This window comes from Drosophila erecta, unplaced genomic scaffold (genome assembly GCF_003286155.1).
Source record: "Drosophila erecta strain 14021-0224.00,06,07 unplaced genomic scaffold, DereRS2 tig00000000-arrow-pilon, whole genome shotgun sequence".
NCBI classification, from domain to species: Eukaryota; Metazoa; Arthropoda; class Insecta; order Diptera; family Drosophilidae; genus Drosophila; species Drosophila erecta.
In genome coordinates, this window is record NW_020825194.1 from 27867282 (window position 1) to 27879398 (window position 12117).

General features: G+C 40.4%; 2 protein-coding genes across 2 annotated transcripts in view; one reads left to right on the forward strand and one right to left on the reverse strand.

Annotated features, from left to right (window-relative positions):
* Nucleotides 1-7099: 7099 nt before the first annotated feature.
* LOC26526243 (translation initiation factor IF-2) lies at nucleotides 7100-8631 on the reverse strand. Its single transcript, XM_015154974.2, has 2 exons — nucleotides 8605-8631; nucleotides 7100-8529 (listed from the first exon to the last, which is right to left on the reverse strand). The coding sequence occupies exons 1-2, from the start codon at nucleotides 8627-8629 to the stop codon at nucleotides 7100-7102; spliced, it is 1455 nt and encodes a 484-aa protein (XP_015010460.1). The 5' UTR covers nucleotides 8630-8631.
* A 1810-nt stretch (nucleotides 8632-10441) lies between these two features.
* The window catches only part of LOC6552181, a 30717-nt gene continuing 29041 nt past the window's right edge, over nucleotides 10442-12117 (forward strand). The window contains exon 1 of the mRNA XM_001978799.3: nucleotides 10442-11046. Coding sequence (XP_001978835.2) covers nucleotides 10479-11046 — 568 coding nt within the window. The 5' untranslated portion in view covers nucleotides 10442-10478. The remainder of the gene's footprint in view (nucleotides 11047-12117) is intronic.

The window sequence follows — 12117 nt, forward strand, 5'->3', positions numbered from 1 at the left end:
GGAACCGGAAAAATGCATTGAAAATTCATGGTCTGGCCTTGGTGTTGGATGGTTATGTTTTCAAATTAAACTAAAATACTTGGTCTCTTGAATAAAACTTTCTGTTTGGTGGAAGCATATCAAGTAATTTAATTTTCCATAAATTTGTAAAATCTATAAAATCATGGCCTAAATTAACTGTGCGCAAGCCGACTAATGACTTAAATTCACATTATTAGCTGTGACATGCTTGGATGAAATGGAACTGATAATTATTATGACTGCCAGTTAGCAATTATTTTTCTCTTCGCGCTCTGGAGCAATTCTCAACGTTCAGCGAAATTAGTGTAGGAGCCAAGAATAAATTAATGGAGCTGTGAATTATGCAGACTCGGCAGGTGCCATCTAATTGTACATAAGTATGTACAGCTGGGGCCAATGTAATTGAACTTGCTATGAAAAATTCGTATTTATAAATAAAATATCATACATCATTTATGGTTTTCCACTATTGCAGCTTAAATACCATAGTTATTGACTAGAACCTTCGACAGAATTTTGAATTATACATGAAGAGGCAAAGGTAGAATCGATTTTGGAAATGCCATAATGGCCCTATTAACTTGGGTACATTCGATAATAACTGGGTGAGGACAGGATTGTGAGCCATCCTGTCAGTTGTGGTCAGTAATTTCCAAAACAGGCATTCAGAGGCCGGCGGAGTGGAAAAGGACGTGGCGCCTAATTAGCAGATGGCCCCAAAGCTGCCATGCTGATGCTGGTGCACTGCATCAGAGAAGGAAGGCCTTTAATTCAAAACTTTCGCCGAATCAAATTGCAGTTAATAGGAGAGCGACTGAATGGGCTAGGATCAGGAAAAGCACGAAGCCAAACAGTTTAATTCGTAAGGTAGAACCAGAACAAGTCTATATAACATAGCAGGCCCTTCCCCAACTTCACTTTTGCTTTTTGTTTTTCACCCTTTCTGGCAAAAATTCATTTATGGCTGACAAGGAGAAGCCCCAAAAAGCCTGCTGCCGAAAGTGAGAGGGTTAAATGGAAAACTTGGCTGGCTAGAATGCCGAAAAGGGATTTCCTAGTCGGGTTAGCTGAGGCGGGCGATAAAGTGATATGTGGGATTCGCATTGGAAGGGCGAGGTTATCACGGAATAACATTATGTAACGGCAAAATAAGATTAGGCGATGGGCTCAGGAACAAGGAGTACTCTTTATTCATCACTTTGAACACAATGTTTCAATAATACGCTGTTGCAAAGCTCACAGATAATCAAAACCCGAGCTTGTTACCAGCATTGCTTGAATGTTTTCTCTGTAATTAAATTCCTTCTTTGTAATTAAATTAAAGTCACGCACACGGGTTCAATAAACTCATTAAAAAGCTTGGCAGCCGTCATGTTGAGTAGCGGACTATACACAAGAAGTTGGCTCACGATATACGAGTTTGGGAGGGGAGCAGGGTACTCCGGAGCTCCTGCCTCGATGGCGTAGACTTAAAGTATCTCTGAATCCGCCCAGCACCTCTGTATCTGTAAATTATCTACCCATTTCCTGGCTTTTCCACTTGGCTAGCTGCCATGCCAGAGCGTTCTGATTTTCGCAAAGAAAACATATTATTTTTAATATTTAAATTAACCTCTGCGGCTGGAAAAACACGTGACGTTGTCTCCGCCCGCAATCTTTTCACTCAGATACATTTATAATCGCCTGCAATTTGGTGGTGAGGGTGACTACCCTCAAATTAATTAATTAATCTCACTTTGTGTGATTGTGCCTTGCACCGGAATTAAAGTTTTCACACGTTGCCCGGAAATGTGCGACAGTTTTCTCATTTCCATTTGGAATTCAAATGAGCCAGCTGGACGTGGCCTAAATGTGTTGGCAGCTGCGTCTGTAAACTACAGAGGCAAACATTTCGGGTTTACTGGGCGCTGTTTTCTTTTCGCAGGGCCGCAAAGTTTCGTGCTATTTAAATTACAAAACGAAGCAGTTATTTAAGGTAACAATAACTGACCTAACAACTTACAGAAAAATTAAGCAGATTGATCTTTTTACTCGTGGGATTCGTACATTAAACTCAGCTAATATCTGGCCGCTTATCAAATAATTTAAAAAATCACAGCATTTTAACTAAACCTGTGAACATGTGTTTATATCGCATTTCTAGCTAGCTTTTAGCTAAGCTTGCAAGACCTTAGCATCAAGTAACTACAAAGATAAAAAATTGTTCCGGTCAGCTTCAAAACTAGAAAGTGTTACGCAATGTAGGCCAGATATTCTGGCACCAGGAAGCTTTTTTATTTAATAACATCGCTGAACTTTTCACCACGCGCAAAGGACTTCAAAACATGGCCCACAACTGTCCCATATGTCTTAGTGGCATTATCCGCATGTAATGACCCACAGCCAGGACTCAAAGGCACACGCAAGAGCAGATAAATGAAATTAGTTGACAGCCAGATTGTCGCAGTAAGCCATTTTGAAGAAACTCGGAAAAGTTCCTAGCGTATAAATGAGGAGCCAAAAGGGAAAGAAACCGAGAGCTGAAATCAAATGAAATTTCAATTAGCCCAATGGACGGAGGGCGAAGGTCGGGTAGAGACACCTCCGCACCACACATAATAAAATCTAGAAGATGTCTTGAATGAAGAGCACAATGCATTAAAAAGGCTTAGGAAACCCTCCCGAAAGGGCTGCATTTTCACACAAAAAAGGGAAAATAAAAAGGAACAGAGAAAACTTTATTTGGATACAGCTGAAGAAGCAGAAGCAATTTGTTGCGTGCGCATAATTACATTTTTCGACAGCTAGTGGGAATGCGAAAATATTTTGCGGACTCGAAATGAAATTTCAAACTGTATACGCAGGAAAGGAAATGGGAAATTATACTCCATCCGCTGAAGACCTATGCACAGTCCACGCTACCAACTAAGGTTAGTTGACTAATCTGGTTTTTTCTGTGTCCGATAGTCGCTTCGAAAATAGATAATATCATTCCTAAAACTGAGCAAGTGCTTTTACCATAGAGCGGAACGCACTTTCTCAATTATACACGCAGTACAGGTCAAGTAAAGCCTACATTCTTGTCTTTGTTATTGTTAGTTTGTTTTTTAGATGCCTGGCATACAGTACATACAGTACATACCGTACTGTAAAGCGCTGCAGGCGTTACATGTGTCACATGTCCAGCTCAAGCCTCCCCCTATTCCGCAACACGCTCTCCATGAAGCGAGACTTGAATGACTGCCGGCGGTACAAAAAAGCGAGCCCACGCGACAGCTGAATCAGGATTCGTGAGTGAGCGGCAGAAGTTGGATCCGCGATTTCCTCCGGGTGACTCTTATGTAAGCTGCGCCGCATGGAACTTGAAAACAAGAGTGATAACCTGTCGGGTATCTCGACTAACTGATACCTGTTACTCAGCTCCTGAAAGTGCAAAGAAGGCAAAGAAAATACGTTTCGAGATTGCTCACTAGCGCAACCCAGTGGTGTTTACTTTTATTGTACCCTACCGAGGTTATATTTATATCAGAAGCTTGCAGCGCAGTAAAGGAGACCATAATGAGTAAATAATATTTACTTATTAGTATCAACAGCCAGGTCGATATAGCCATGTCCGTCTGTTCCGCTGTCTTTTCATCCCTTTCCACGGTTTTAAGAATTCTGCATGAAACTTTCCCAAGATTCTTGTTTCTATTGTACATAATATATAAGACGAAACGGATCCCTGTCATATCCCAAAGAAAAAAACTTTTCTACTTATAAAGTGTTATTTTTTAGTTTAATCTATATACAATTACTGCACGGGTATATAAGCTTCGACTTGCGGAGGATAGCTTCCGTTTTCTTTTCTCTTTATGTAATCTGCAGTATTTTAAATTGAAGCATTTAAGCACATTTAAACAACAGAAGAGTTCCCCGACCCGTTACTAGTGGAAGTGCTAACGAGAAATTTTAAAATTTTCTGTAATATCGGTAGAAGTTAAAAATAATTAAATTAAAAAAATTTTTTTTAATTTTTTAAAAGTGTGTCTATAAAGCGAATCTATAGAAATTTACAAGATATTTTTACACTTTTTGTAAAAATATCACAGTTTTCAAAAATGTGGGCGTGACAGCTTGGGCGTTTTATGAGCAAAAAGGGTTTTGACAAATCTGTAGAAATTTACAAAATATATAAACAAACTTAAAAAATAACACAACATTTTTCAAAACTGTGGTCATGACAGGTTCGTGCGGCTTGTGGGCGTTAGAGTGGGCGTGGCGGTATTTGGAAACAAGCTTGCGCTGCGTCTATGTCTCTGGATGCTGCATGCTTAATCTCAAGATTTCAGCTTTTGTAGTTCCTGAGATCGAGGCGTTCATACGGACATACGGACGGACAGACGGACATGGTCAGTTCGACTCGGCTATTGATCCTGATCAATAATATATATGGTCGGAAACTTTTCAACGAATATTGTATACCATTTTACTCTACGAGTAAAGGGTATAAATACACAATTACAAATTTGTCTTTTATATAAACAAATTTTAAAACTAAAAAAAACACGCGCAAAATAAAAAAAATTAAAAATGCAACGTGATTGCCAAGGGAATGTCATTACCTCCAAGCCCGGTATACATTTTTTTTAATTTACCCTGTGGTCCTTTGATGATTGTCGATTCTCAGTGTAGACCAAGAGAATATGAGAATATGATAAGTAAGACAAACACACAGGGCAGACACCAAAGGTCCTTTTGATGAATGTGTGTGTGCCTCTGAGTGTTGATCCTAAGTGCCACTCCCCTGCTACATTTCTCCTCCCCCAACACACCACGCACATTGTTAGTTTGGCGGAGACGGCATCGACGATTCTAGCGCTGAACTACGACCTCAAGTCACGACCCAATGCATATGTAAGCGTATTAAGGATGCTCCAGATATGTACACAGGCATCCGCACACAGATACAGCACTAACTGCCGTTTGGCCTGTGTCTATTTGTATGTAAATAAGCGCGAAGTATACAACATTGAGTATCTGCCCCATCGACGCCAAGAGCCACCAACCAAATATAACCCATGCTCAAGAAGTCTGTATGTGGGTCTACCCTAAAATATATGTCAATTTAAAAAAGAACGTCGCGATGCAAACGCATAACAAAACATTGAGAAGAAGGAAAGCTAGTTTCAACATGCCACTTTTGATATGCCCTTTATATATTATTAAAACAAGAGAATGTTATAGCCGAGTTCCCCGACTATCAGATACCCGTTACTCAGCAAGTGGAAGTGCGAAAAATCTCATACTTTTGTGGAATATCGGTAAAAATTGCGAAAATAAGATAAAACAAGGTAGAATACTATAGTCGAGTTCCCCGACTATCAGATACCCATTACTCAGCTAGTGGAAGTACAAACGAGAAATTTCAAAATTTTCTGGAATATCGGTAGAAATTGGGGTAAAAAAAATTTAAATGAAAAATAACTTAAAATTTTTTGAAAAGTTTGAGCGTGAGAGTTTTGTGCGCTTTGTGGGCGTGGCAAAAAGTTGTTTGACAAAAATATTTACCGATATATTTAAAAATGAAAAAATATCGCCCACACTTTTGATATTTTTTTAAATTTATTTATTTATTTTTCCAATATCTACCGATGTTCCAAAAAATGTTGAAATTTCTCTCTTTGTTTCTCTCTTATTTAAAATTCGTCCGTCGCTCTTTACGTAAAAACGTCTACTACAGAAAAGAATTCCACTGAAGTTTTATTAAAAAAAAGTTGCTGATGAAATGGTAAATTTTCTGTTAAGGCTCTGATGTAATTCTGGATTTTAATGTTTTATGCAAGTTTAAAGACTTACTTTATTGAACTTTTTTTATATACATATATAAATATGCATTAACGGACGTGTCACGCAATAGTTTACCTAAGCTAAAGCTTATGAGCCTTAAATAAAATCAATTGTAAAAGTTACACTAGTTCGGCTTAAGATTTAACAAGAAATTCAAGCGTAAATTTGGTACAAACCAAAAAACATTCGATTTGCTCGACTATCAGATACGCGTTACTTAGCTAGAACGAGTGCCGGAGAGATGTTTCAAAATTTTGTTGGCATAGCGATAGAAATTGGGAAAACAAATAATGAAATGGAAAAAATCAAAACAGTTTTCAAGAGTGTGTGCTTGGCAGCTTTGGGCGTTAGCGTGCGTGTGTTCTGAAACAAACTTGCACAGGCATCACTAGAATATGCATGTTCAATCTCAATGTTCTAGCTTCCATAGTTCTTGAAATTACAACGTGTATACGGGCAGACCGACCAGGTTAAATCGACTCGGCTAGTGATCCTCATCAAAATTAATTTATAGGTTCGGAAAAACTTTCTTTTACCTGTTACTGTTGTATAGCCTTTTCCATTCCTTTACATAAAAACATAATGTATACCAAATAAATATTCTACTTGATGACAAACAACAGAACTATGATTTCTTTTTCAGTAATTAGCTAGTAATTGCTCCAATGGCAGCTTTACGATACTGTCATAGGTTGACTAAATAATACCGAACTTATATATTGTCAAAAATTTGATTCCGTACTACAATTAGAACATTTTATTATAAAAAAGCAACGAAGATACTTTTTTTTGTTAACTATTCATTTGGCCAAACTATGATATTGTGGTTCAAAACGGTCCGTTCCGTTCTTATGTACAACCTAAAACAGAAAGATACCTTTTGAGAAGTATGAGATACAAGTTTGTAGATAGCTTTAAGACAGAGAGACTAGTTTGCGTTGATACGGAAGGACGAACATGGCTATGTGGTCTTCTGACTGAATTCAACATTCCCTCTGCATTCCGTATAGATGCAATCTGTTGATTACGTATTCAGTATTATCAAAATGCAGGTAGATGTTCCCAGTGGGGAATATTATATTGGATAATTGATAATTGTCTTAATCAAGATTTAGAAAAGTAAAATTGAAGCCTACCCTGGTGGTATTGGGTATAATATGAACATAGAATTTTTGGCCACCTTTCAACTATAGTTGTAGTATAGAAAACGATCCTAGAATAGTTGGGCAGCGGATATAAAATGCGCACCAAAGAATGATTAACTTACCATTTAATCAATCAATCTAACTCTAATAGTTTTATACGAATGCAATCCATTATTTTTATTTTCTTCATTGAAAGAGTTAAGAATATGTGCGACAATGCAATTTTTTAGCGATTGACTCCTAAATATTGGAAGATCACTTCTGGGGTTTATAATCGATATTTTCTTAAGGTCTGATCTCCACAATTTATCATTTCGATTTCGATCCATTGGTCGGCTTCTAAATTGTTTTATTTCCGGTGGACCAATTGGTAAGTGAGCTTCAAGGGGTTTTTGTGTATGTTTTCGAGGCCGAGGCCTTGCTTTTGTGCAACATTTTCGCCTTCGATTTGTCTTTCTCGCCTTTTCACATCCCGGGCTGCAGGGTCCTCCGGGACCACCAGGACCTCCAGGTCCCCCTGGACCTCCAGGGCCTCCAGGTCCGTTTGGACCACCGGGTCCTCCAGGTCCTCCGGGACCCCAAGGCATGCCGGGTCCGCCCGGTCCACCAGGTCCCCCAGGACCGCCAGGACCCCCAGGACCGCCAGGTCCACCTGGACCCATGGGACCTCCTGGGCCATTTGGTCCACCTGGAGCCCCCGGCCTTCCGCACACGCCAAGCTCAGAAGATGTTGAGGAACTCGCATGGATTGGTGAAGAAAAATGTAAGCTCTGAGTTGACATTGATGGGCTTGGTATGTCGATTTTTGAGTAAGATGTTGTGATTGGGGAAGCTTGACTTATTGATGATGGAGCTGTTGAAATTTTAAAATTTTTCGCTATTGGGGAAGTTGTCCTTAGACTTGTCAAAGTTGGAAATGTTGATATTGTAGACGGCGCTGTTATTGTAGAAATTGTGCCTTGAAATCTTGACGTTGAAGTTGTTGTCATTCTGGGTGTCGTGGTTACCGAATAAGTTGTGCTTTGGCTCTTTGCAAATAGCGTTGAAACGCCCTCCGTTTGTGTCGTCTCTTGTTTCCCCTCTAATACTGGGTCACCGGGGCACTTGCCGCCTGGCTGACACCAACCACTTCCAAGGCAATAAGCCCCCAAAGGCTGTGGACAATGCTGGCCTGGCTTGAACCAACACTTTTTCGGCGGGATGGGCACATTGCATCCCGGTATCCAAGGGGGGCAATGCGACGTCGGACGGTTGTAACACCCTGGCCTCCAAGAGGGACAGGTTTCGGTTCTCCTGAGATCGCAAGGGTCTTTTTGGATCAAGTCGCATATGTCCAGAAGCTCTTTTTGAAGCTGATCCATAGTCTTTAAGACGGCCTCCTTCTCGGCCGCAACAATCCGCCTCTTTGCCTCCGCCAATTGGGAAACCGATACAGGGTGAACAGTTTTGTTATGAGCGTGAACAGCCAGTTCATGAAATATACGGTATTTTAGCCTTCGTTCAACATCACCAAGAAGTGCCCTAGCTGTGAACAGAAGAGCCCACACCAGGAGCACTTTATGAGCAGCACATGGTGCGTTGCGATGGAATAATCAGTATCTTCGTAGAGCTACGACAGCATTTCACGTACCATAAAAAAGCGCAGCATACACCATTGTGATTGCCTCTATCACTCGTACTGGAGTTTTAAAAGTACTGTGTTTATTTTATTAATTTTTAATATTTAATGTGTTGATTTCCGCGGTCGGATTTGTACTAATGCGCTTGGACACAGTATTTGTATGTCTGCATATGGAGTTTACTCCTTGTTTACTCTACATGTAAAGTACAATTAATGTCAAAACTGCAAATGTTAACTGTTAACTGTATTATAGGTATGAAAATGAAACTAGCTCACCTTTTCGGCTTACGTGCCTTAATATCTGGCTATTAGTCAGTATAACTGACTATCGAAGTGCGGAAACATCTTTGATCCTATACATAGTATGCAAACACCATCCATCATTAACAAAAGCTTGCAGTGACCAACAGTTTTGAAGCTCCACCATTTTAAGGCTCTTTGAGTTGAAATGCAGTCTTACAGATTTCCGGGTAGAATATTTAACTACGCCTAGGCACAACAAAACAGGGCCATCAATCATTTCCGGGCAATCGGGTGACAATGCCCAGGCTAAGGACCCACAGAAGACGCCCACGAGGCGGCTTTTTAATTCATAAATGAAGGTCCTCATGTTGATGAATAGAAATATTGCCGCTCCAATGCGCCACGCAGGTAATCAACCATCAAATTGGCGGGGGAAGTGAGTGAATAAGGGAATGGACTGAACTTGCTGCTTTAATTTGCTTGAAGGCGGAGGTTATGTTCATGTGGGCGTGACTGCCTTATCAAATAAAGTAATGAAAGCAAATAAATCCAGACCGAGTTGGTTGAGAAAACGGGAAATATTATATGTAAGCCTGCAAAATGTTTATTTAGGCACATCAATTCGTGGACTCTTCAATTGTGATGGCGGCTTGCAGCCAAAAATTCAGCCCTAAAGTATGCTTAGGTTGTCAATTTTGTTTTTTCTCTTTTTTTTTACAATCTGTCTTAAACAAATAAATTTTATAATTAATCTTAAATTAACAGAGGCAGTAGTTATCCATACATACTCTATGCATAACATATTTTAATACATAATACCTGTCAGGGAGATCTAGCACATGAAATCTTGTAAGTCTTCTGAAGTTATTATTGTTATTTGCCAAACTTAAGACTAAGTTATTTTCATGGGTTCTTAGTCTGTCTATATATTTTTTACTATGTTCTGCTATTTCTTCTTTAACATAAGGGATTCCTAAGTCTTTATGGATACTTGCATTTGAGATATAAAATGGAGCTTTAACAATTTGTCTTAATATTTTTGATTGGTAGTAATTGGTAGATTGGTATAATCTCAATATTTGAGTTACTGGCAGTACCCCAGAGCTGTATGCCATAGGTCCACACTGCCTTTATGTATAGCTTTGTATAAACGGACTTTTTTTTCCAGAGTGGTTGCAAAATGTATACCTCAAAATTGTGGGGTCAAAAGGCATTTTTCAAAGTTTATAAAATGTCTTTGGGATTACCCGGCGAATTCTATTATTTTTCCAGGGGGTTGCCTCTACTACATCTAGCAGATTGCAAGCAAATTTAAAATGATAAATTCTCTTGTCTCCCTTTTCTTGCAGGCAGCCACTGCAAACTGCGAGCCATTGAAACACAATTATGCCAAATTAGAAAAGGGCTGTGTCAAAGTTCGTCAGCATCAACAATCAAGGTACTAACAACAAATGCTGCTGCAACAACGGCATCCGCTGGCCCCGCAAAATGTAATTGGCCAAGGGCGTGGAACTGGAAAGGGCCCACTCAGCTTGGCAGTGGGCAACAGTCAACGACAACAGCAACAGCAATACCGCTAAACCGCAACAGTCGACCTCAGCAGCAGCATCAGGGCACCAAAAACAAAATACGCAACATAAATGAAGTTAACAACCTGTCAAATTGCTAAATTACTTCCGGTAACAGCCTTCTTCCTCAATTCTCCGATCGCAGCCTCCTTCTCCTTCAGCGCGAGTCCCACCTCCGCCTCCGCCTTCAGATCCTCGTCCTCCCACTCCCACTCCCACTCGGAAAGGCCCCACCGCTCGGATGTACTTGTCCTGCGAGCGGCCGAGCCAGTCGGAGCCTTTGCTACTAACGCAGTTGCGGCATCAGCAACACTTGGCAGCAAGTCAATTCAGCTGACAGCTGTACAAACAAAGAGTCCACGTAATGCGCGTGAAGCTGGACGTCAGGAACGTCAAATGCAACAGCCCGCAATCCAGCAGCAACTTAATCCCCCGCAGCAACATCAAGGACGACAGCAGCAGCAGCCGCAGCAGCAGCCGCAGCAAAAGCGAGTGCAGCATCAGATGCAACGAGTGGGCGTTTTAATTCCTGCTTCGGTGCACGTTAACTTGACGCATGTGCAACAGGGCTTCCAGCATTTCCTCGACTTTTTCCAACTGCATTTATCTAATGTCACCGTCGATTTCCTACGAGATGTGGGTGAGTACACACAAGCCAAAAAACATGCCCATCAGAACAGGGCCTTGTTTGTTGCCCCAGCCCTGAAAATCCCGCCGACATGCATTTAGACATCTTGTTTTATCGTTTTATCGATGGTTTGTGCTCAAGTTTCCCTCGCTCTTCCGCTCCTGCTCGCAGATTTCCACACGAGTCGTGGGCTGTAGGTGCCATCATCATCATCTTTATGAAGATGGATTGGTCGTCTGTTTGCTGGGGCCAAATGTTTGCTGTTATAGGAAACTTTGCCAATAGGTGGAACGCTCAAAATCTAGGGCATTAATTGCATTTCAAGTTATCTGACTCAAGTCCAATCTCCACATTGTAGCCCCTGAGGCGGGAATCCTTGGCATTACAGTCCTAGGAGACGAGGGGCACCGACCACCTGAGATCTCAATTTGCATGCATTACGCCTTGATTTCTTTTCTTTGCTACTCTGCCTTTTCCGCTAACATAAATAACTCTCATTTCGCAAGCAAATTTAAACAAATTCAAGCACGTCCTGCCTTTGACTTTTCTTTACTTTGAAGGGAGCTGGAGCGCAGCCATTCAACTTTCCCGTATTTTTCAGCATAAGTTTTCACTTTAATTATGCGTCCTTTTTCGCTACTCTGGCTTCAGAAAGATATTTACCCTGCATGTGACAGCTTACAATCTCCGGTCTAGAGCTTTCATTTTTTAGAACTTTGTTAAGTCTTTGTGCTAGTTTCGATACCATAAAGATGCAGCTTTAAAATGATTAGTAGCTGTCTCTGCTGGGATATAAATTGCAGCATGCGAAGTAGCCAATCAATCTGCACATTTTGTGAGCTCTTTATATCTTATTTATATCTTTATCTTTATAACCTATATATGATAAGGTAGGGGCCGTATGCAACTAGGATCCCTTTCAATATTTATCAAAACATACAAAAACTACGCAAATGGAATTTATTTTTTGCGGAATGCAATCGTTACGTTAGTTTGGTTTGCAAATTGAATTTCGTTGTCGGCCACTTAAATACATTTAGACGGCTGTTGGAGTGAGCAAGTTTAACCTCTTTTTTATGACAC

What these genes read in the sequence shown, in the direction of transcription:
- LOC26526243 (XM_015154974.2), bottom strand. Translation starts at nt 8,629, where the DNA reads ATGGTGTATGCTGCGCTTTTTTATG. An exon ending in GTATGCTGCGCTTTTTTATG is followed by an intron (nt 8,530 to 8,604) that starts GTACGTGAAATG and finishes CTGCTCATAAAG; the next exon opens with TGCTCCTGGTGTGGGCTCTT.